A 25,180-nucleotide genomic window follows, 5' to 3' on the forward strand; every position below is an offset into this window, starting at 1 on the left:
AATATGTGAGCATGTGAGTGTGTTCGTTTCTACACTGAAACTATTTTTGTGGCACGACATACCAAAGCGCTGTTTCTGTCATAAATCACATCCTTAAATAAATGATCAGACACAGGACTGTGATGGAGGAGCACTGAGACACACCTCATGACTCAGCTGGCCGAACAACAGCTCTTCCAGTTATAGCTGTTAATCACACCCAGTGAATGACTGTGTGTGTGTGTGTGCGTGTGTGTGTGTGTGTGTCTAGTTGTGTTTGTGATCGTGTTGGTGTTGATTGATGGTATGTTGAAGATGGCTACACATTGTCAGAGACGTGTTTGTGGGTGTGCAAGACAATAAATATCTGTGTTCATTTTATGTATTGATATTAATAGATAGACAGGAAGTATTTAGTATGTGATGTCATTGTGATAATGCAAAATCATGCCCCTTCCAGTGTGCCTCATGGGACCTAACTTCAGAAAAAGTTAAAAAAAACAGTAGTCAAAGACCTGAGTCAGATTAGTTTTACGCTCAGTTTGAACTGTGCTACTATGTTGTTTGCACATTTAAAACAGAATTCTACAAGTCAAGAACGTCTCATTCTGTTGTACTTCAGTTTTATGTGAAACTGCTCAGTGAACTACATCTCTAGTCCTGCACAATACATGTCACCAACATTAATCTTGCTGCCCCTTGTAGCGTTATCTTACCTGAAGTGTTTAATCGGCGACGGGTGACGGCTGGTTCACGCTGAACTGCTGCTGCTCGTGTCCACACAGGCTGTGTTTCTGCTGCGAGGCAGCTGCTGAAAAATTCTATCCTTCTACATAGAATTTGCAGAAGAGTTTGAAGAGAAGAAAATTACCATTTTCTGTAAGCAATAGGTGCTTTTGTACTCATTCAGAGAGGGAAGGAGGGATGAATGAATAGAGAAAGAAGAGAAAAGAGAAAGAAATAAAAAAGATTGTCTACAGATGTAGATGATGAAACTGTAGTGAGAGGTTTCTTCTTGATATGACTGTCAACAGATCATTTTTAATGTGTATTTTTTCTGAGAAAGGCACTCATCTTGCGGAAAAAATAGGCAAGCCTCCTAATCTTTAGATGAAGCGTGGCTGCAGAGTCATGCTGCTCAAATAACATGGGTGCCGAAATGAAAACCAGCAGGTAACACCACACACACACACATGCTGCTCCAGTGTGTAGTGTGAACAAGCCGTAAGATCTGCTGTTGTGTGACTACATCCTGGTACGAAAACACACAAGCATCATAGCTAAAGTGAGAGAAAAAGTCATGACGTCACTTACACGACTTAGTGTGTAGCCTTTCTAATTACCTTCACAGTCTGATATCTCAACAGTTTTACAAAAAAAAAAAAAAAAAACCTTCTTGACTTTTAAAATGACCTTTAAAACTGAAAAATGTGTAACTCATGGCACAGGATCAAAAAATTATTTGACAGTTCATATTTTTACTGCAGTTTGGTCCCGTGGTGGTCCACCAGAGGGGGCGTGACTTTGGCTCTGTACAATCTGTAGAGATCAGTTTTGGATTGATTGGAGATCAATCCATGGAGATCAGTTAGCACTGCGTTCTGTGTTATTTACAGAATAAAGAGTCAGAAACTTCAGTCGCACAATGTAAAGTCTGCAGAGTTCAATTAAACTTTCAATAGTAAAGATGAGAGAAAGATTCAGTTTTGAGTATCATGCAAATGACAGAGGCTTTGCATTGGTGGCGAGCTGCATGTGGTCTTTGAGGTCTTGATTATGGATGGACATATAAATAGAATAGATAGATAAACTTGGCTATATAAGCCTGAAAACAGAGTCAAGGAGCAGAACTCTAGTTTTCTCTCAGACCACTTGAAATACATTTTCCTTAAAGCATACCTGCTGACACAATTGGGGTCACAATTGTGCTGTATTTCTTCTGACTTATGATGTATTTGTGGCACTACACAACCTAAATGAGCCCTACAACTCTAAAAGTCTACATGAATGAGAGCTGGCTGCCCGCTGTACGACTGTGTCCTCTCCTCTCACACTTCGTCCTCCTCCGTCTCCTCAGTAGGTGAGAGTCATGCAGAATACAGCAATATTGTACTGCTACTTTAAAATTTGCATTTCAGTAAAAAATGTAATACAGAAGAAAAACTATCCCATGTGCACCATATTAAAGGGAGGCTCTGTCATCTAAACAAGAACAGGCTGTCGTTTTACACGGAATCATTCACAACTCATCACACAATGGCTCCATCTATTCTTACCCATCAAAATAAAAGCACCAGACCCTGTAACTGGTCTGCAAGCTGTTTGATCAGTGTGGAGCTGATGTGTTTCGTTGCTCTCAAACAAAGTTTTGTTTTGGGTTTATGGAACTGTCAAACCTTTTTTTATTGATTGTATACTGTACAGCTGTTAATTTTTATTGTGCTATAAATACAATAATTATTGTACATCTAGCAACACTGGTGAGAGTCATGTCTAGAAAGGATTTGTGAAAAACTGCTGAGATTTGTACACGTTGTCACAGTAACTGTCAAAACATCTGTCAAGGTCTGGGATTCCCCCTCTAAATATGACTGTGAGTGAGAGACAAAATTTCAGACAACTTTTAAATCACATATTTTTAAGAAGCCTAACTACCTGAAACTTAGAAAAAATAAAATAAAATATATGTTAAATATCCATTTCACTGTAATCATTTTGAACTGGACCAGGTGAGGCTAAATGCTGTGGTCTCAGTCCAGCTAATACAAGTCTGATAAAGTTCATCTACAGGAATCTGTTTGCCAGAAAATATGTACTTATTATTCTGTTATTTTCATTCTTTAAAAGTCACTTTGGTTCTGACATCCTCCCTATTTTCGAGATCTCAAGGTTGGCAAGTACCCTGTAAAAACAAAAAAGTTGAGAAATCTCAGTTTTAAAAAAGTTTTGTTGAGATAATTGACTTTTCCTCTTTAAATAAACTTAAAGCTTTGAATTTTAGAAATTCAAAACATTGTATTTAAAAAATATTGAATAAATTAATTGAAGTGAACATAAATGTTACATTTTTAATATTTTCAATTAAAACTAATTTTTCAGACACTGAAAAAAGATCAGTTTATTTTATTTTAAACCCCAAAGATTCGAGCTTATCTAAAGAAGAAAAGTAAATTATCTCAACCAAAGACTACAGCTTAGCAAACCTTTTTAAAGTTTATCTCAAAACTTAAGAATTTGTTTGCTTCAAAATTCAAATCTTTTGCAGTGCGTTGCCTTGTCATCTCAACTTTTTTTTTTTTTTTTTTTTTTTTACAGTGTATGGCATTATGACCCCCAAGTTTGGGTGAGGAGATGACGGGTGTAACAATAAATTTATGTAACCGGGTGAAAAAGGAATAAGGGAAAACCGAGATGGTGTAAACTGAAGTTAACAAATAAAATAAAATAAAAGGATTAACTTAATCTACTAAATTAAATGACAACAACACTCAAAAAACAACAAGTGCCTTTGCTATCTGGCAGAGCTAGCGAAGCACATGGAGTGCCCAGTGAGTGTCCTTGCTCACCGTAGAGCAGGGGTCCCCAATAGGCAGACCGTGGTCCGAGTTCAGGCCCACACGCCATCCTATACGGACCCGGACCTATAACCAAGAAATTATTAATAGATTTTATTTTTTTACGGGACGCTTCTATTTGAACTGGCGCAACTTTTCTAGTCTTTCCGCTGCTGGTTTAGCTGATCAGGAAACACACAGACCAACTGCAGAGAAGCTGCGTGTGGAGGAGACTGTTATTAATGATGGAGTTTATTACAACAGAAACTAACATGATGCTTAATGACATCGACACCGACCAGATGCACTTATAAAATTAAACAACTGTATAAGGAGGCCTGTACGTAAAACAGGAGAGTCTGTGTTTCTCTGAGAGAAATAAATAAATAAAACACTATTCACTGAAACACTGATCACTGACCTGCTGTGATGGAAAAATACTCACATTCTTTATTGAGGTATTTTTACATTGTGGTATTAGGGTTTTTACTTAATTACAATTTAAAAACCTTGCATGTTATTGTTTCCATTTTTGAAAAATCAACATTTTTATTGCTGTTGTTGTAATTTAATGGGTCTTATTGGTATTTTTCGATGACTAAATACAGACCTGCAAACTCATAAGAGGAGAAAAAGGTGGCATGTTGGTAAACCAGTCCCCTGTCCTCTGGGGGTCTGGGAGCGTCTGTCCTATCTGATTACTCGATTAATCACCAGAATAATTGATAGATTATGCTTTAATTTTACTGGTCCGGCCCACTTAAGATCAAATTGGGCTGTATGTGGCCCCTGAACCACCCCTGATGTAGTCGTTGATACAACTACTACACTACTTCAGTATATATCAGTGTATATATCTCATAACACAAGTTAGACATTATGATGTTCCAGACCTTTGCTTTAGGAAATTTTCTCTAACTGGACCTCTTTGAATTTTAGTTGAATACCCCTGCCGTAGAGGCTTGCAAGACCCATGATACACAACACAAGTGACTTTGCTCGCTGTGAGAGTTAGCAAAGCCTGCCTCTGCAGGACTAGACTGCTGACTTGCAGACCTCTGTCTGGCTGCACTCTCCTACCTTTTGAGCGCCAGGCCCTGATTGCAGAGTGACTGCACCTGCTGCCAATCACTGCAGCTTGCAATGGGGAGGAGGGGCAGAACCTGGGCACAGGAGAGCTCAGCACACATACACACACTGTGGCATTTAACAATGGCTTAAAGGTTACTGTGGAACTTTTGCTGAATGGTGTCAATAATTTTTATACTTGTTGTCTTCCTTTTCAGTCAACACTTCTGGTGAGGTCCCTATTGCAACCATGGCGTCCCGGGTGAAGCAGCCCCAGGGGCGTGGCCTCTCCTCTCTGTTCTCTTGCTGCTTCAAAGAAGACGACCAACCAGAGATCACCTACTGCCACGATAACATGAACAGCATGGCTGTACTGGAGCCCACCCTGCCCATGCCCCCCGCTCAAGAGCTGGACTCTATGTTCACTGAGCTGGTGGTGAGTACCAGAGTCACTGAACACCGCCTCCAAACACACAGCAGCTTTCTTCTTATTGTCCTCATTCTCTTTTTCCACCGTCTCTTTCTTCAATAGGATGAACTGGACCTCACAGAGGAGCACAGAGCTGCCATGTTTGCTTTGCCAGCAGAGAAGAAATGGCAGATCTACTGTAGTAAGAAACTGGTAAGAACCTGGTAGGGTTGCCACCTGCCCCATCTAATACAAGATCATCCTGTATTCAAAAATAAAATTGCTTTCTGAATCAATACAGGATGCGATTTGTTCCATATTTTTATGCAAACTCTACTCTAATGCACAAAATACATTTTCACATGCTTAAAATGACATGAGATCATAAAACCAACAGTTTCTTGATACATGAACTATCCAACCTGAAGCAAAATTCAGTACAGGACTGCCTCGTCCAAACAACACAAGGGCAGAATGAGCAGATTGGAGTTATTTTGACAGACCAAACATTTTGCCCATGTCTATGATCTGATGTTAAAGTAACTGATGCAACTGTGCGTTATATTATTGACTCTTTATTTCCTTGACATTCATGTTGAGACTTTGAAACTGATGCACAAAGAGCACAAATCTGTTGCACGTAGCAAGGTGAACCCAAACACTGAATACAGACAGATAAGACTGTGTGAAGTGTGTGTGAATGTCATATTGTCCATTTCAGAAAAAAATAATAGATGCAGTCCCCTTCATTTCTGCATGACATGCTGGCATCAAAAAAAGTTTGAATTTCTTTCACGAGCTGTTATGTGCTCAGTGATTTCTATAGTACAGTTTGTTATTTTTGAGAATGATTGATCAGTTCATGAACTATCAAGGTTCTTGGAGCATTTTGCTAGCTGGGCAGATGCGTCTGGTCATCCTGCCATTCAGACAGATTTCCACGCATCCTGACTCTTTACGGGTCAAACTGTCAAACTAAGCAGTGCTGATCAAATATAAATCAAGATTCTGTTACAGCATTGACTATTCCTCGCCTCAGATGTTTTCAGTGTATGTAGTATTTAGCTGTACTTTCAGACCAGACCACCATTTTTTCCTGTTTTTAAAAAATGACCAAGCACCGTTGCAACTTACATTTGTTGTTCTGGATGGTTGTAGGTCGATACAATTGCGTCTAGAGGCATTTTGGGCTGCACCTGTTAATAATGCCCACTGGAAACTGAAAATGAGCTCAGAGATTCCAAACTAATACACATTAGCAAATTAGTCTTGCAATGCCGGGCTGCATTTTTGCATGAGTGATTATGTGTTTACTGTTTGCCAATCTCTCTTAAACTCCACCAAGCTTTCCTAGCTCTCCACCAAAATTGGACTGGACAGAAAACTTTAAAATGCCATTTTAGAAACCTGTGAGTCATGTCACAAATCCTCATGACATCCAGATTATCAGTATTCTGTGTTTACAATGCATAACATCATCTAGATATTATGTTACCAACAAGAAGTTGTTTATCACAATAACTGAAATGATTCATCCATCCTATGAAGAAAGGGCTAAAAGGCCACACATGACCCAGGGCTTTGTTGTCTAGTATATGTAGGTTTTTCCATGGCCTGACCTGTGTGTGTCGGTGTGTGTGTTTCAGGAGGCGGAGGAGAACACAGGAGCGACCAGATGGCCAGAGTATTATATTGACCAGCTCAGATCCATGGCTGCTGTGAGTAACACTCCAAAGACCAAGTTTAATCACACAGAGTTTGCTTTACTAACAAAAAACTTTCATCAGAATAATTTTATTCATGGCTTCTTCAACTATGATTATTTGTTCATGATAGACATACATTATAATAATCTCTTGAACTGTGAAAAGTTACAAGGTATTTATTATTTCCCAGAGGAGGACTCTGCTGGCTCTGGAGGGTGAGGAAGAGGAAGAACGATATAAGATCGTAGATGGTTTGAAGACAGCACTGAGGACTCAGCCAATGAGGTACAACTCCAGTTCTGACATATCATCATTTTGATTTTTTTTCCAAACCTGGGTGACCTAAAGAATCTGATTCATCTCCTCAGGTTTGTGACACGATTCATTGAGTTGGACGGCCTGTCTTGCATCCTGAATTTCCTCAAGACGATGGACTATGAGACCTCCGAGTCTCAGGTCCACACATCTCTGATTGGCTGCATCAAAGCTCTGATGAACAACTCTCAGGGCAGAGCTCATGTCCTGGGTCACTGTGAGAGCATCAATATCATCGCACAAAGTCTCAGCACTGAAAACATCAAAACCAAGGTACAACACAACAGCACACAGGAAACTGTAACTTTTTCTTACTTTGAAATCATGAAAAAGATTTGTAAGTAGGTGAGGATGGTGGTGAATGGATGAATTAGACAGGCTGGATCAGAGGGCCCACAGAGCCCACCAGTAAGTGACACAAAAGGAGTCTAAAGAGAAGCTCAATGATGACAGAAACACAAGAAGACCACAGGGAGATGCTAAACAACCACAAAGAGGCAGTACATGATCAAAAAAGACATAAAATAACCACAAAAAGATGCTAAATGACAGCAAAGAAACACAAAACAAGTTAAAAGAGACACTAAATAACCACAAACAAATGCTAAATGATGACAAAAGCACATAAAAAAGACCACAAGGAGATGTTTAAGAACCACAAAGAGGTGCTACATGACCAAAGAAACAAAATGACCACAAAGAGACAATAAATGACAACAAAGAGACACAAAATGACCACAAAGAAATGCTAAATGACCATTAACAGACTTAAAAAGGTCACAAAGAGATACTAAACACAAAATGCTCAAAGACACAGTAAATGACAACAAAGAAACACAAAATGAGCACAAAGAGATGCTAAATGACCACAAAGAGGCACTAAATGACCAAAGAAACATAAAATTATATCAGACGGACACAAAACGACTACAAAGAGATGCTAAAATAATGACAAAAAGACATAAGATAAGACCACAAAGAGATAGTAAAGGACCACAAAAGGTGCTAAATGACCAAAGAAACACAAAATGACCACAAAGAGACAATAAATGACAACAAGGAGACATACAAAATGACCAAAAGAGATGCTAAATGACCATTAACAGACTTAAACACTTGCTACCTTACCAAAGAAACACAAAAGGACCACGAAGAGATGCTAAATGATGACAAAAAAGACATAAAAAAAAGACTTCAGACACACTAAATGACCACAGAGAATCAGTGACAGAAAGGAGACACTAAAAAAATGATAGAAAAAAAAAAATACCTCACTACCTATGACAAGATGACAATGGAGTGAGCTAGATGAGGATGATATACTGATGTCAAACAGTCACCTAAAAGTTTTGTTGTCATCATTTTGTTTCTGATCACGCTCTTATGATTTCTTTAAGGTCAAACTTGAACTATGTCCCAGCAAATAACCATGAAAGTCCTTCTCCTTCTCATTTGTAATGGACCATTCTTGTTTGTCTCCTCAGGTCGCAGTATTAGAGATCCTCGGTGCGGTTTGTCTGGTGCCAGGCGGCCACAGGAAAGTTCTAGAAGCCATGGTGCACTACCAGGAATTTGCTGCGGAGAGAACACGCTTCCAGGTCTGCTCCTGTTCTCCTGAGTTTTCATTTTCTGCAAAGCACGATTAAATGTGGATGAAATAGATTCATCTGAGCCGGATCCAGCTGCCAAACCAATTTTGGACTTTGGTTCTTGTTCAAAATATCTATGAAAAAATTTTGGCGGGATGGAAATTTAAAAGATTGAAACTCGAAAGTCTCAAAAGTAAATCTGCATATATTTCTGCTATCCTCTTGCCAACCCATGAATATTTCTGCAGACCTGCCCCTGCATCAGGCATGGTCTGGACTGAGTGGTTTGCTGTTTTATACAAAGCCCTGTATTAATACAGAGGCCTCATTCTGCTATATCAAATGCTCAAAATGTTATTGCATACATGAGATACAATTCATTCACACATTTCTGATAAATTCTTATGCACAAGACACAGTTCAGTCTCTAACAAACATAAAAGATAAGCTATTGATCCAAGTAAAGCTCTTTTATAATGGTATAACTTGCATACTTTTGTGTTTTTTTTGTGTGCAGACCCTGGTGACAGACTTGGATAGATCCACAGGCCGCTACAGAGATGAAGTGAATCTGAAGACTGCCATCATGTCCTTCATCAATGCTGTGCTCAGCAAGGGAGCAGGAGAGGTGAGGAGCCAGCCATCTGTGTCTGCCTTAAAGGAAAATCCTCAGTTTTAAATGCATTTCTCAGAATGCAACCATTGCATTCAGTAGCATATATGATGAGCTACATCCTGAGTGAGTTAGAGTATGTACATGAGCATTTCACAAATACTTCACTTATTGATCACAGTGTAGTCTTAAAGGTCAGTACCTTATTTCATTTAATTCAGTGTGCCTGATGTGCAATGCACAAAGGAACACTATATGTAATCCGCCACACTTATTCTTCTGCTTCTTATTATTTTTCTTCCACCAGATTTCTGGCATGTATCTAGTCCTGCAACATTGGGAGCACATACACAAAAAGCACATCAAAATGTGTGGAGATTTGGGATATGAAAGAGATAAAGCAAATTTATGAAACAGAAAATAGGCATGGGAAGACTTCAAATATAACAGTTTAACTGTTAACAGTTAAAGTGAACTGAACATTTTTTGATTATTGTAGATATTTTAATTCTAATTCTAACAAATAATGCTGCATACTTGATAATTACTATTGTTATGAACAATGATTACAAATATTTGAAATATTCTTTAAGCTTTTGTTTCCTTGCATTGGACAAACAGTCAAAGATATAGTTTCTTAACTTAGTAAAAGTATTCTTGAGAAGTTGAAAAATAAGAAGACATCAGTGCATCCCTGAAATCAGTGGGCACAAACAGAATAAGAACAAATTGTGGATACAAACAAAAATAAGAGAAAATTTGTCTCTAAATGGTTAAATGGTTTTTAATATTATCTTGCACAAGGCCAGCTGTTTACCAAAAAGCTAAACGTGTGTTGCATGTATGTTTTCAGACCAGACTGGAGTTCCGTATACATCTGCGTTACGAGTTTCTGATGTTGGGCATTCAGCCCGTCATCGACAAACTACACTCCCATGAGAACGCCACCCTGGACAGGTGAGCGCCGCCAAAGGGCACCAGCATTTAGAAACATCAGTACTCTGTCAGGGGGACATGTTTACATGTTGGCATACACATTTTGATTTTGTGTTGTCGTTTCTAGACATCTGGACTTCTTTGAGATATTGAGGAATGAAGACGAGCTCCTCATGTCCAAACGTTTTGATGCTGTAAGTCATATAAAACACACTTGTACCAACACATCTTCAGCGTTACATTTCTTTTCACTGTCAACTTAAGTATGAAAATACAGATCAGATGTGTAATGTGCTGTAAATGATAATGATAAATGTGTTTTGGTACGTTGCCTCAGGTCCATATAGACACTAAAAGTGCCAGCCAGATGTTTGATCTGATCAAGAAGAGTCTGAGCCACACTGAAGCCTACCCTCACCTCCTGTCTGCGCTGCAGCACTGTCTCATGATGCCATGTAATTTACTGATTTATTTTTGAAAAAAAATTAAATTGCGATAACATGATAGTGTCCATGCCTTTCCTTCTGTTGACTTCTGTCTGTGTGTCTGCAGATAAGCAGAACAGTGCCACCCTCCAGTACTGGGTGCTGTTGGACCGGATCATTCAGCAGCTGGTTCTGCAGACAGACAAGGGTGAGAACCCTGATGTGGCCCCACTGGAGGATTTCAACGTTAAAAATATTGTACGCATGTAAGTTTCCAGGGTTCCAGACTTTGGTACATGAGTATTAGTGACCATTTTCTTCCATTTTGTTATAAATGATGACGGATGAGATTCAAACAGGACCGATGAAACAATGTTCTCTAAGTTGTTGAGGGAACCAGAGCAGCTGGAGAAGCCCCAAGCAAGCATGGGGCGAACATGCAAACTCAACACATGTAGTGTCGACCACGCACTGTAAAAACAAAAAAGCTGAGAATACTCAAAATTTCAAGGCAGCAGACTGCAATGGATTTTTGAGTTTTGACCCCAACTCAAATTCTTCAGTTATGAAAAAGTTTTACCAACTACTGATCTTTTGTTGAGATATTTTACTTTTCTTCTTTAGATAAACTCAAAGCTTTGAAATTTAGAAACTGAAAATTCTGTATTAAAAAATATTGAGTAAATTCATTGAAGTGAATGTTAAAGTATTTGAAAAGAGAAATCAGGTTTGTGTTTTTGTTTCTGTTGTTTTTTTGTGTTTCTAAAACTCAAAGATTCAAGTTTATCTAAAGAAGGAAATTAAATTACCTAAACTAAAAATTATAGCCCGGTATAACTTTTAAAAGTTTATTTTAAAAGTTTGAGTTGGGCTCAAAACTCAAAAATCTATTGCAGTAAATTGCCTTTACATATTGCACGTAGTAAAGTCAGATAACTAAATAAAGTAAACATTTTACCAAGCATAAAGATGCTTGTTCAGACTACAGGAGACTGGCAAAGAAAATATTGTTTTGTCAATGGCAAATATATATGTCCACTTTTTGTTTGCATGTTGTGTGTTTTTTTCATTTTTGGTACTATATGGTTATAGTTAATGACACTTATGAATGGAGGTCAATGGAATGTCCTAACAAGGATAGTGATACAAACACGTGTGTAGTAGCAGCAGATGAAAATCATCACTGATAAACTTCTTTCAGTCATATGTGTGTGTGTGTGTGTGTGTGTGTGTGTGTGTGTGTGTGTGTGTGTGTGTTCCTATAGGCTCGTCAAGGAGGACGAGGTCAAACAATGGAAAGAACAAGCTGATAAAATGAGGAAAGGTAAACACACACATATACAATCTTTGTGCAAACATCTGCATTCTGCTATACCAGAGGGTAAAATGAAGACCTTGGCTGGACTGGACAGTTTGAATATATACGTTACTCTCATAATTGCTGCAGGTTAACGTGTCCAAAAGAATAATCAAGAACAACTACAGTAACACATTTATTTTTTGTTTTGAATTCACCCAAAACAGAGTTAACTGGACACTCATTCATGGGAACTGGGGACAAAACTGTATTTTGAGGGTGTTTAGATTTTTCTGTTAAATTTTAAAGATCAAACTCTTGGCTATTAAACCTTGTAATGGGCCAACCTCATAGGGATTACATTTTTTAAAAATGTAGACGTGAACTCCGTCAGAATTTTTTATGTCACAGTGTAGTTGTAGTGAGCAGCCATTTTATTATTTTAAAGTGTCTCAGAGTTTTTTTTAATGTTAATCAAAATCATAATTCTTATTTAGCTTTGATTTAGAAGGACTACAGAGTTGACATGTTATGGTTGAGACACATCTGATAGAAATATTAGTGAATGAATTTGTCTAAAAATAGAAAGTTTACCAGTGTTTGAGCAGTATTCCTGCCTTTTTTAAACCAGGAAGTGAGACAGGGGTCCTCATGGTATAGCTAACCCTTTTTTTATTCCTGATTAAATCATGTTTTTGTAAAAATCTGACAGAGTTGATGGAATCTGGGACACAACTTTAAAGGGCAAACCATTTTTATAAAAACCATAGTTTAAAATAGATGATTATAATCACACATTTTTATGTTGTCAGTAGGTAATCTTTGTTTTAGATTTTGAAGACTTTTAACACATTTAAAAATTGTTTTAAGTTGTCAGTTCTTGTCTGGGACAAGGCTGTTTTTTGTTTTTTTTTTGGTTGGAAATGATTTGTTCCAATTCTCAAGAATATGTGCTTTACACATTCAGCTGGAAATAAATACTTTATAAGCGCTTTGCTAATTTCTCACACAATGCACACAATGATCAAAATCATTGTCAATAAGTCAAGATGCAGAAAGTGACGATGCTTCTTGGTTGTCTCCAGCTCCGTCACTCATCATCAATCCTAGCAGCTCTGCCATCAAGAGTTCTACTTCAGCGTTAAGATAAAGACCCTCCTGTCTGACCTTCTCCTCTTTACAGAACATCACAACCTACAGCAGCGTTTTGAAAAGAAAGAGCGAGAGTGTGAGGCGAAGAACAAGGAGAAAGAAGACATGATGGCCATGTTGAACAAGATGAAAGACAAACTGGAGCGAGAGAGCAACGAGCACAAGCAGGCGAAACAACAAGTGGCAGAACTGACTGCTCGACTGCAGCAGCTCAGCTCTGTACGTTCAGCACACTGCAAAATCTGATTGATCAGTTTTACACAGTAACAATATAAACTGTCCGTCTGTTCAGAATGAATGACGGAGTTGTTCTTTCTTCTGGTCTTCTGTTCTTAGTCTTCCAGTGTTCCAGGAGGACCTCCTGTGATCTCTGGTGGTTTACCTCCTCCTGGTCCTGTCCCGTCTGTTCCTTCTGTTCCTGCACCTCCTCCCCCTCCACCACCACCACCTCCTCCAGGAGGCCCTCCGTCTTTTGGCAATGCTCCATTTGCCCCACCTCCTCCTCCTCCTCCAGGAGCTCCACTCGGAGTCGCCCAGAAGAAGAATATCCCTCAGCCAGCTAACCCGCTGAAGTCCTTCAACTGGAGCAAACTGCCTGAGGTACACTTTCTAGTTCCAGATGCATTGTTACTAATGCAGTCTCAGAACCAATCAGCTATCATCTGATGACGATTTAGCCTCTGAGACCAACAGCCAATATTTTTGATGTAGCCAACAGATATCCAAAAAAAGTATATCTGGACTAAGACTTTGTCTTCCCTGCGTTGGTCATTGTTCACAGTCTGATTAGCAACTTGAGACATAAGAATGGACAACAGACAACATTTCAAGTTATCTCCACAAACTGATATCTGTACCTGAATGCAGATGCATTTTTAAGAAGCCAGTTAAAATTGTCAGATGATAGCTGATGGGTTCCAAGACTGCATTTCGGCCAATGTGATTGGTCAATACTACTTGGACTACAAATGGAAACTAGGATACATCCAATGCCAACATCTTCTCCCTTGCTACAGCTTCTGCATTCATACACAGATATCTGTCTGTAGAGATTAGTCCTAATTTTACTGCTGCTATTACTCCTATTATTACTGTCACTACTGCTGTTATTGTACTATTACACAAAACATATACTACCAACACGTTCTCAATCCCAGCAAGTCAAATATGGCTTGTTTAGGGGCTCTACACTTCAAACTATGATGTTGTAGTACTGACTGTAAACAATATTTTATTGAAGAAAACAAAAAAGGATTAATCAAGAAATAATACACTGATGCTTTCTGGGTAATAACACTAAATAGTAACACTTAGGCACTTCTGTACATATAAGTTAGATACACATTAATGTGACGAAATATCAGTTTCAAAATGCAACAGTCTGCTATACAGAAATAACAGACTGTAGACTGCTGTAATTGACCAATCAGAATCAAGCAATTAACAAAGCAATGTTATAAGCAAGGATTGAATGTATCCTAATATTTCTTACTCCTCTACTGCCGTAGTGCTCCTTTGTTGTCCACAAACCAAAAACACATCAGTTAGTCACTGTCGCACTGCGTAACGAGTTCCATCATGAACACACACTGTCATTTATTCTGACTCAATCCCACGTACACTGTCCTGCTACCTCAAACACTCACTCAACTGCCAAATGTGGATTATTCTACAACTGAAAATAGTCCCCGACAAATGCTGTTTTCCTCCTGTTTGAGTAACATTTGCAAAACAAACCTTCTAGTTTTTGTAGAAAATGACCAAACTTACTTTAAAAGTGAAACTAAACATCTGAGTTCACATCCTCAGTGGGCTCTAGGCTCACAGCCACAGGAGGTATTAAGAAACAAATTAGCACATTGTAGGTTTTGGTTCATGGAACTTGTTTACAGTAAGAAGAACACAGAATAACGGTAGACCTCTTTTGATTTGCAAATGCCAGTCAGCAGCTGACAACCTTGTTTGGAAATAAGAAGTTTTGAGATCCAGCCTCTAGAAGAAATTCATTAATTGGAACTTGTGTTAAGATTGTGTTGACACACTGCATTATTGTTTGTTTCAGAACAAGATAGAAGGAACCATATGGAAAGAGATCGATGATCTCAGGGTGTTTAAAACTCTGGATCTGGAAGAGTTCCAGAGGACCTTCTCAGCTTACCAGAAGCCACAGGTAACCTTTTTTTCTTTTACCATTCATAGATTACTTTCACTGACATTGCTCATGTTCCGGCAAATTTACTGGTAAAGTTGTTAAATCTTTTTTAGAACACAAAAACAGCTGTGGTTTCCAGAGATTTTCCTAGATGCTCATGTGTATTTTCTGTGATAAACTATCACATTAATAAATTATCTTATTTTCTTCATGAGTTTGTTAAAACTAAAACCGTCATCTCAAGAAAATTATCCCACTGTTGGGAGTCCCACTCTTGGCACGGCACTGTTATATTGTGCTGTATTTTGTTGCATCCTAACTTTCTTTCTTTTCTATGTTTCAACAGAAGAATGCAGAGGATGACCACACTTTTACCAAAAAAGTGAAGGAGCTGTCAGTGATCGATGGTCGCCGAGCACAGAACTGTAACATTCTGCTCTCACGGTCAGTGTGTGGAGAACAAAACACTACAGGTTGTCAATACTGGAAGTCATACATGAACTGTGTTTGTTGCTGTCAGGAGCTTGAGTAGGTTATTTGTCTTTACATGTGGGCTGATTCAATGCATTGTGTTAAATGGATAGATTTACAATAATACACAAGTAACTTTGTAATCTAGTAAAAGTACTTCTAACTTAAAATTAAAGTCATAAAGGTGTCATCATGTTCTATTACACTGTCAAATGCTTTGACAACTAAGACAACTAAGAAAGATATCTGCCAACGGGACTAGAGATGGAAATTAGCCTTGGCTACAATCTCAAACATATTTACATAGAAATGTTTATTAATATGTATGTCCCATTTTTTTTTTAAAAAACTAAATCTCTCTTTAAATAATCTTGGTAGTATATTCTGTAATTCTGTAACATTTTATGACTGTCAAGTGCAAATGGTACGACTTTAGTTGAGGTGGAGCGAATTATTCATGGCACTGTTATAAAAGCATTTGACAGTGTAATAACACTTAATGACATCTTTATGACAATTGCAAAATGTATCACTGTGGTTGACTTAAAGGAAAATATTCAAGACACAATAATAAAAGTTAGTCAATCTCTAAAGCCAACCAGTTTAATGTAATGTTAACACATAATGCTATGACATGTTGTCATAACTAAGCCATAGTTGTTTTGGTTAATGTCAAGTTGTCATATTGATAACAAAGACATTGATGTACACACTGCATTAGGAACTCCATTTAATTTTAAAGCCCAGCATGATTTGGAAAAAAACGAATCTAAATTTCTGTTACAGGCTGAAGTTGACCAATGATGAGATCCGCTATGCCATCCTGACCATGGATGAACAGGAAGACTTACCTAAAGACATGCTGGAGCAGGTGCAAAGACACACAAACACAACACAACACAACACAACCTGAGGACACAATGGACATGCTCCATATCAATTACCAGTTTTAAAATTAAATTAAGATTTGTGAGAAATATAGTAGCAAAGTGGGTAGCAGGGTATCAGCCATTCAGGGTTCCTAAAGTCCAAATTCATTTTTCTCCATACACTCTATGTTAGACTATATATTGATAAAATGACATGATAGATTGATTTTAGCAGCTTAATCACTTTTGGATATTAGAATAATACTGGATCAACAACTGTGATGCATGTTTCTTATAGAAACATCAGTGTTTATTTTGGCCTCATACATGTCTGATAGATATTTACATGAAGAATTTTTCATATCAAATGCTCTTATCATAGTTTGTGTATGTTTTTGTGTGAAGCTTCTGAAGTTTGTTCCTGAGAAGAGCGACGTTGAGCTGTTAGAAGAACACAAGCATGAGCTGGAACGTATGGCCAAAGCTGACCGCTTCCTGTATGAGATGAGCAGGTACACACCAAAAAAAAACAAGAAGTAGATCCTGTAGAAAGGAAATGTATGCACATTTGCATTAATCTCTGAAGGGTTAAAGGGACAGTTCACCCCAAAATTAAAAATACATCTTTTTCTTCTTACCTGTGCAAAGACAGACAGTATGCTCTTGACATAGCATTTATCTTAAGTTTAATACATTAATAATGTCTTACTACAACTGTATAAGCACAACCATGTCATGTTCATAATATACAATAAATGTCTTATACTAAGTTCCTTTTATTTAGCACATTACCCTGACTTTGTATATGCAGCTTCCACTCAGAAGGGTGATGTAGGTTCCAGAGTGACTGGGGTCCCTGTGCAGCCATCAGCCTATTGGAGCCATGTCCCACTGATCCCATTTATAAAACGTCCTGTCTGAGCCAGTGCCACCTTAGCGATGTCCAGTATCACTTGCATGCAGCATCTGAAAAGAAGTTTGATGCATGATTAGTTTGTTAATCTCATCAAATGGGGATTTACATCAAGTGAAATATTATAGAACAGTGATTCTCAAAGTGTGGGCTGTGAAGACCCTGCAGATCAGCCTTGAGAGGTCATAAAAAATAAATAAAGAAAAGGTTTTCAAACTTCAATGTTCTCATTTTGAAATTACCATTTTATTTATGTTTTTTAAGGTAATCAGAACTAATAAGACAAATCCAGAAGATATAAATCACATATTATTGTTCATTTATCTGACCTAGTGTTACACAGCATTTGGTGACCTGTCACATTAACCCTGGAACTTATATCTCATCATTGGTACAAATAGTCCTGGGCGGGATTTTCAGATTTCTAATTTGGACGTGGCATTCTTAAGTTTGGGAATGGCTGTTATAGTCTGTATATGTCTCTTCCTGCTGGTACAATTACCAGTGACTCTTGTCAAACATTTTGAGTCCACTCACAGCCATACTTTCCATTTCCTGTCCTCGCCCAGCATCAACCACTATCAGCAGAGACTCCAGTCCCTCTACTTCAAGAAGAAGTTCGCTGAAAGAGTGGCTGAGGTCAAACCTAAAATCAAAGGTAGGGCTCTTTTCTATTATTAGATCACACTGAATTAATGAATGAAAAAATGTTTTAGATGAATGATACATTTGTCACTGATGGGGATGAATGTATTTAACAGGATTTCACAGGCTTTTTTGGGGATTGTTGCAGCCTAAAACGCTTGATTTGACAGCAGCTTTTCTAAAAAATTGTAATATATCCTGCAACGTTTTTAAGCATTTTATGCAATGAAATTGCGGGACTAAGTGAAACTTAGACTTTTAATGAATTATTATACAAAAAAAATGTATAAGTCAGCTAGTTCTGGTGACAATAAAAACACACTCTGTTCTAAGTAACTTTACCAGAAAGGCTCAGGATTACAAAAATTCTAACAAAATAAGTTTTATTTGTAAATGAAGAAGTGCACCTGGGGAGTATTCCAAAAAGGAGCAAAATCTTTTTGGAGTTTGTGCTCAAAAGAGCACAAAATTACATAATTTTAAAGTGGACAGAGAATTGATACATGTCAATAACATGACAAACCACATGTTGTTTTCAGTACCCATGACAAAATAAAAATACAAAAAAAAAAAAAAAAACTTGCAGGAAGCTACAATGATTGGTCAGATTTGCAGAAAAGTTCCAGTGATTGGACAAAATTGCAGGGTTGTGCAGAATTCAGAACTCAGTTGAATTTGCATTAATTGTTGTGAACACAACTTCCTGGAGGGACTGATTAAAGTTTCATTAAGTTATTTTTTGTGTGGAGATCTTGTAAGATATTAGATATCACAATACTGATTTGTCTGTGTGCTTTCAGCTCTGAGTCTTGCGTCCAGGGAGGTGGTCCAGAGCGGGAGACTGCGTCAGCTGATGGAGGTGGTCCTGGCCTTTGGGAATTATATGAACAAAGGACAACGAGGAAACGCCTATGGATTTAAAGTGTCCAGTCTCAACAAGATCGCTGACACCAAGTCAAGCATTGACAAGTACGCTTCATAACAAGGCTTTCTATATCATACATTTGACATACAACTGAAGCACATTTGTAAATAATACAGTGAATGGTTTAATTATGTAATGTTAATAGTAACACGTGCTTTTCCTACTATGACCAGACAAAATGTCTGGTAATTGCAAGTTGTTCCAAAAACAATGATAAATGATAAATGTGGTGTGTATTTGTAGAAACATCACTCTGCTCCACTACATGATCACTGTACTGGAAAAGAGGTACCCAAAGGTGGCAGCTTTTAGTGAAGAGCTGCAAAATGTGCCAGAAGCTGCTAAAGTCAAGTAAGAACACACACACACACACACACACACACACACACACACACACACACACACACACACACACACACACAGAGTTTGTGGCAGTGGCTGTTAAAGTGTTACATGCAGAATCAGTTTGATTGAAATTATGTTTTGAGTTGTTAGGTTTAGTCATTTATGAATTTGATAAGATATTAATAACAATAACAGCAACAGTAACAAGATAACGCTCACCTAAACTGTAATTGTTTTGTCTTTCAACTGTTCCAACAATCATCAGGTCTAGTTTATTTGAAATAAACTCCTAAGTCTTTGAGTTACATGTGAAAATATCACAAAAATCTGCCATTAAACAGGCTGCAATGGAATCCTCTGGGGCAACCGTGCACACTGAAAATTCATCCACTAAAAGTGCGTGTTTTACCACTGACAGGCTCAGGTTGTTGTTCTAGGTGTCTGAGCACAGTATGGAAAGGATCCATACAGAGACAGAGATAACTGCAGACAGTAACTGCATCAACTGTTCTTCCCATTTAAATTCCATCTAAAACCACAATATTTAATCATACAATAATATCTCCTCAAAAAGAGATGTTAAATGTATTATATTTAATGCAGACGGCAATAATTAACTGTCATGTTACTAATTACCAGTGGTGGACAAAGTACTAAAAATCTGTACTCAACCAGAAGTACTATTACATTACTGAAATTTTACTCAACTACAAGTAAAAGTACTGTAACTTCAAACTGTGCTCTGAACTCAAAAAAGTAAACTACATAGTGTAATGCATACTTAAATAAGTAAGTAAAAATAAGAGTAAAGTAACAGACATGAAAATGACTCACAAGAGTGCAAGAGTACTCAAAATAATGAGGAGTTGTAATTGGTTACTTCCTTCCCTTCTCATTATCTATTTCCTTCTGTGTGTCTCTCTGTCTCTTTCACTGTCTGTCCAGTATGACTGAGTTGGAGAAGGACATTGGCAATCTGAGATCTGGCCTGAAGAGTGTTGAGGCGGTGAGTGAGCTCAGCAGAGTGTCAGGAAATCCGTTCAGTATCACCCAACGACACTGTAAATCTGTTGTGAAGAAAACAAAGTTCACATCTTCATCAGTCTGACTGCGTGTCTGCTGTGTGTTTGTCCGTCTCCAGGAGCTGCAGTACCAGCAGGCCCAGTCCTCTCGGGGTTCTGCAGATAAGTTTGTGTCTGTGGTCAGTCAGTTCATCACTGTGGCCTCCTTCAGCTTCTCTGAGGTGGAGGAGTCTCTCACTGAGGCCAAAGAAGTGGTGAGTGACCAACAGATAACTGTTTCACTTTCATTTTGTCCCAACTTCAGCTTCAGCAACTTCAAAAACTTGTAACAGCATCATAACACTTAGCAGTCTCAAGGTACAGGCTAAATACTGGATTTCCATCCTGTCTTCTACATTGTTTTTACTGTTTGACGTTTGACTTTGACGTTGACGTTGATAATCACAACAGTAGTGGATGGAAAAAAACATTCACATTTTCTTTAGTTGATTTCCTGACATGCAGTTAAAATTTAGCAGCATTTTCCCACTGCCCTTTATCTTTATGCTAAGCTAGGCTAACCAGTATGTAGACTAAACCAGTCTTTCAGTCATGAGGGCACTGAGGTTCATGTTTATGTGTGAGGCTGGAGATATACTCGCTGTTTAACTACATGCTTGTGTACGTGCAGCATTAATTTCTGAGGACGTGCTCAACCATCAGATGAAAATGAAAATCAAATGACCAAAATAACCACCTTCACCCATCGTGTCTCCTGTTGAAGTTTGGAAAGGCGCTGAGACACTTTGGAGAAGACCTGTCCAGCCTGCAGCCGGATGAGTTCTTTGGGATCTTCGACAGTTTCCTCACAGCTTACTCCGAGGCCAAACAGGACAACGAGAACATGGCCAGACGCAAAGAGGAGGAGGAGAAACGGGCGCTCATGGAGGCACAGGTGAGAAGACATCATCAGCTCAGATTAGAGAGAGGTGTACTGTAGGCAGACAGGTGAAAGGATGCAGGATGTGTTTGAATAGTTCTTTACCAGCTCCTTGTTACAAAGTGTTTAGATACATGAAAAATATTTTACACTTTGATTTATTACGAAATGTTGTCAACTATGGAAGGGCATTTCTGCCAATGAAATAAAAAAGATCCTGTAAGTCACTGCAAAGAGAAACTTGACTTGCTTATCTTAAAAGGTGTTAGTATGTCAAAATAAAGGGAAACTCTCATTATTTTCTTTTGCTGCTTTGGCACATTTGAGAAAGGAGCACTTAGGTTTATACCAAGAATGTTTCTTATTATTTAGTGATACCAAGTCATTATTAAGTCATTTTGTGATATTAACTGATTATTTTGCAATACCAAATAATCATTAAGTCATTATTTTGCTATGTCAAGTCATTATTAAATCATTTTTGTAACACTAAGTCATTATTTTGCAAACTAAGTCATTATTAAATCATTTTGTGATACTAAGATTAAGTGATTATTTTGCAATACTAATACTTATTATTACATAATTTTATGATATGAAGTCATTATTTGGCAATACTAGCAATTATTAAGTCATTTCTGTCACAATAGGTAATTATTTTGCAGTTATTTTGTGATATTAAGTCACAATTCTTCTATACCAAGTAATTATTTTGCAAACTAAGTCATTGTTAAGTCATATTCATGATACTAAGTTATACTGTTGCCATTATTTTACAATATTAAGTAGTTAATAAGTCATTTTTATGACACTAAGTCATTCTTTTGTGATACTAAGTCATTATTAAGCCTTTTTTATGATTAATTATTTGCAATTATTTTTCAATATTAAATCATTATTTTGCAACACCAAGTAATTACTTTGCAATTATTTAACAATACTAATTCATCATTTCAAGAAAGTTTCTCATCATAATGACTTACAGGATCTTTTTTCCATCACATTGGCAGCAGTGAGCTTCAATAGAAAATACACAAATTTTGACCCTAACATCTGAGAGCTGACGTAACTTTCATTATTCAGTTTCCCTGTTTCCATACTGGCATGATCACCTGATTAATGGATGAATATGTGGAAAAGATGTTAAATGAACCCATCCATCCTCTCCTGTTATGATCTCTCACTCTCCCACTCTGTTCTCCTCCTCCAGCTGAAGAAAGAAAGGGAGCAGAAGGCGAGGAAAGCTAATGCAGAGGAAGGCGGTGAGTTTGATGACCTGGTGTCAGCTCTGCGCTCCGGTGAGGTGTTTGACAAGGACCTGTCCAAAATGAACCGAAGGAAACAGAGGAGACACGACTTGTTCGACAACAGCCGGGAGAGACCAGTAACAAAGCTGAACGAGTGACAGAGACGGGACACTTGATGGACAGCAGCACCTCACTGAGACTGGCAAAGACCCTGAAACACATGAACCCAGTTAAAGGAATAGTTCAACATTCTCCAACAAGAATGAGATGTCCCACGTTACACACACTGCTTCCAAAATCATTGGTCTTCCATCCCCCAACCTCTCAGGTCTCAATAACCATCACTCACATCACACTCACCATACCACATGACCCTGGACACGCCCTCACCCTGTTTTCACTCCTGCCAGAGTGATTCTGAATTCCATAGCCTGTAAGCAGTCTATGTATTAGTCATTTGTGTGAGTTATGTATAAAAAATGACCAGTTTCAGTCTTGACTATGTCTTGTAAGCTGTTGTTTGCCAAGAAATAGTTCCAGCAGAAGTATTCCTAAATCACAAATTGTCGTTCTTAACCTATTATTGAGAACTGGGATAAATTATGTCTGACTAAAGAAATGCTTTAGAAATTATTAATACCAACGCTGAACTTCCCATGTTTTGGTTGAAGTTTATCCTTTAATGATTTTTATATATGAGTAATATGTAATTTAAGAAAGGTTTTGCTTTGCTTTAATTATTTTAATTTCTAAACTTGCTCTGTGCCTAAAAACACCTGTTCCAGGCAAAAATTCACAACTTCAAACTAATTAAAAATGTCTTAAAAGTTTTCAAAATCGAAAACTAACGATATCTACTGATAACATAGGTGTAAAAATGTGCTATTATGATCATCTTTATTTTAAAATAAATTTTGTAATGAAATTGTTGGCCCTTTAAATTGTATCCCAGTGTTTTACAAAAACTTGATTTAATCCGGCATAAAAAGGGTCAGCTATACCCTAAGGACTCCTGTCTCACTTTCTGGCTTAAAAAAGGCAGGAATACTGTGCAAACACTGGTAAACTTTCTAGTTTTTGACAAATTCATTCAATAATATTACCATCAGATGTGTCTCAACCATAACATGTCGACTCTGTAGTTCTTCTAAATCAAAGCTAAATTATGGTTTAAAAATGTGTATTTTGATTAACATTAAGAGAACTCTGAGACACTTTAAAAAATAAAATGACTGCTCACTATGCTGTGAAATGAAAAAAAAAAAAGATCAACACAGTAAGATGTCAACATTTAATAAAAAATTGAATTACTGTTTCAACGTGTAATACCCAAGAGTTTGATCTTTCAAAATGTATTTTCCAACATAATTGCAATGAAAATGAAACCCCCCTCAAATTGTCCCAATTCTCAAGAATGCATGCTTTACATATGAGATAATATTCTAATCTCACTTTCTGACAGAAACTGGAGTTGGCTATTAAGTGTATTTCACAAACAAAATGCAGTTGATGAAACAAAGGTACCAAAAAGTTTTCTTGTATGAATTCAACTTGCACTACTCTAGTTTTCATGTATTAAAAAACAAGCAAACAAAAAAACTGTCTACTTTCAAAGGTAAAATTGTGCACTTTTCATGTGGATGTCCAGTCAGTATTGATGCTACATGTATTCAGTTGAAGCAATATATTCCTCAGTGCTGTTATGTTGACTAAGAGAGCTGAGTTCTCCTGCTCGTGCAGTGCCTACATGTACCAGGATGCATTGCATGTTGCACATTTACTAGGATGTCCAGACCCATGTTGCCCTTCATCACCACCTGAGCCTATAGCTATAACTCTGTTGGACAAAATACAGTGTTAGGTGACAAAAATACCATCAACACTAACTGAACATCCACATAAAAAATGTGAATTTTCCCTTTAAGGAAAATATGTGTTTGTGTGTGTGTGTGTGTGTGTGTGTGGTATCATGTTTTTGAGTCCAGAATGTTGACTGGTTGACTTAGTGTGTTTTGCCTTTTCTTGTGTTCAAAATGTACTTGTACAGGATATTTTGCACAATATAACATAATATATAACTGACTGTAAGTGGTATTGATTCTTTATATTGATGGATTTGAAATGGATGAAGTTTGTTTTGTAGAGGCTTGTTTGTTTGCAGTACGATTGGAGTGTCTCAGCGTTTCTGCAGACACAATTAAAATGAAACCTCTGAATGTGTTTTGTCATTACAGACGTTAATATATGCTGGATGTAATTTATGTAACTTAATGAATGTATGTAAATGTGCTGACCTGAGGCAGAACACTGTTTTTTTTGTGCAATTCTAATAATTGAAGAAGGCTTTTCCATGAGAGAAAGAGAAAAGTAACAAAATACATTGATGTTCTCAGATGCAATATGTTTTACAAGAGGTGTTGTTATAATATCCCTTGTATAGATTATTTGCCCAGGTTTGCACAACTGTGGTTTGATCAGGAATTTTAAATTACAATTATGAAAGAAAATCAGTCTTTTCACCCTGTAAAACACTGGAGAAAAATTCATACGAAGTTTCAAAAATTGACTATTTAATCAATATTAAAGTTTCCTTGTCTTGAAGTGTGAAATGATTGCTGCTCGCTGTCAC

At 37.5% G+C, this 25,180-nt stretch overlaps 1 protein-coding gene across 2 annotated transcripts in view; it reads left to right on the forward strand.

Annotated features, from left to right (window-relative positions):
- The window catches only part of daam1a (dishevelled associated activator of morphogenesis 1a), a 30,237-nt gene extending 6,528 nt beyond the window's left edge, over positions 1–23,709 (forward strand). The window contains exons 2-26 of one of the 2 annotated variants that reach the window (XM_084742364.1): positions 4,820–5,037; positions 5,134–5,223; positions 6,657–6,728; positions 6,907–7,001; positions 7,085–7,304; positions 8,516–8,629; positions 9,138–9,248; positions 10,087–10,190; positions 10,297–10,363; positions 10,507–10,624; positions 10,722–10,860; positions 11,860–11,918; positions 13,075–13,262; positions 13,380–13,643; positions 15,106–15,213; positions 15,542–15,639; positions 16,453–16,537; positions 16,941–17,047; positions 18,018–18,106; positions 18,894–19,062; positions 19,262–19,369; positions 20,309–20,369; positions 20,505–20,639; positions 21,149–21,319; positions 22,515–23,709. In XM_084742364.1, coding sequence (XP_084598490.1) covers positions 4,852–5,037; positions 5,134–5,223; positions 6,657–6,728; positions 6,907–7,001; positions 7,085–7,304; positions 8,516–8,629; positions 9,138–9,248; positions 10,087–10,190; positions 10,297–10,363; positions 10,507–10,624; positions 10,722–10,860; positions 11,860–11,918; positions 13,075–13,262; positions 13,380–13,643; positions 15,106–15,213; positions 15,542–15,639; positions 16,453–16,537; positions 16,941–17,047; positions 18,018–18,106; positions 18,894–19,062; positions 19,262–19,369; positions 20,309–20,369; positions 20,505–20,639; positions 21,149–21,319; positions 22,515–22,709 — 3,153 coding nt within the window. In that variant the 5' untranslated portion in view covers positions 4,820–4,851 and the 3' untranslated portion in view covers positions 22,710–23,709. Of the gene's footprint in view, positions 1–4,819; positions 5,038–5,133; positions 5,224–6,656; positions 6,729–6,906; positions 7,002–7,084; positions 7,305–8,515; positions 8,630–9,137; positions 9,249–10,086; positions 10,191–10,296; positions 10,364–10,506; positions 10,625–10,721; positions 10,861–11,859; positions 11,919–13,074; positions 13,263–13,379; positions 13,644–15,105; positions 15,214–15,541; positions 15,640–16,452; positions 16,538–16,940; positions 17,048–18,017; positions 18,107–18,893; positions 19,063–19,261; positions 19,370–20,308; positions 20,370–20,504; positions 20,640–21,055; positions 21,320–22,514 lie in introns of those variants that run through there. The other variant, XM_084742366.1, reaches the window with a different exon arrangement.
- The last annotated feature ends 1,471 nt before the right edge of the window (positions 23,710–25,180 follow it).

The sequence above is a fragment of the Lutjanus erythropterus genome, chromosome 18 (genome assembly GCF_056507025.1).
Source record: "Lutjanus erythropterus isolate fLutEry1 chromosome 18, fLutEry1.hap2, whole genome shotgun sequence".
NCBI classification, from domain to species: domain Eukaryota; kingdom Metazoa; phylum Chordata; class Actinopteri; order Lutjaniformes; family Lutjanidae; genus Lutjanus; species Lutjanus erythropterus.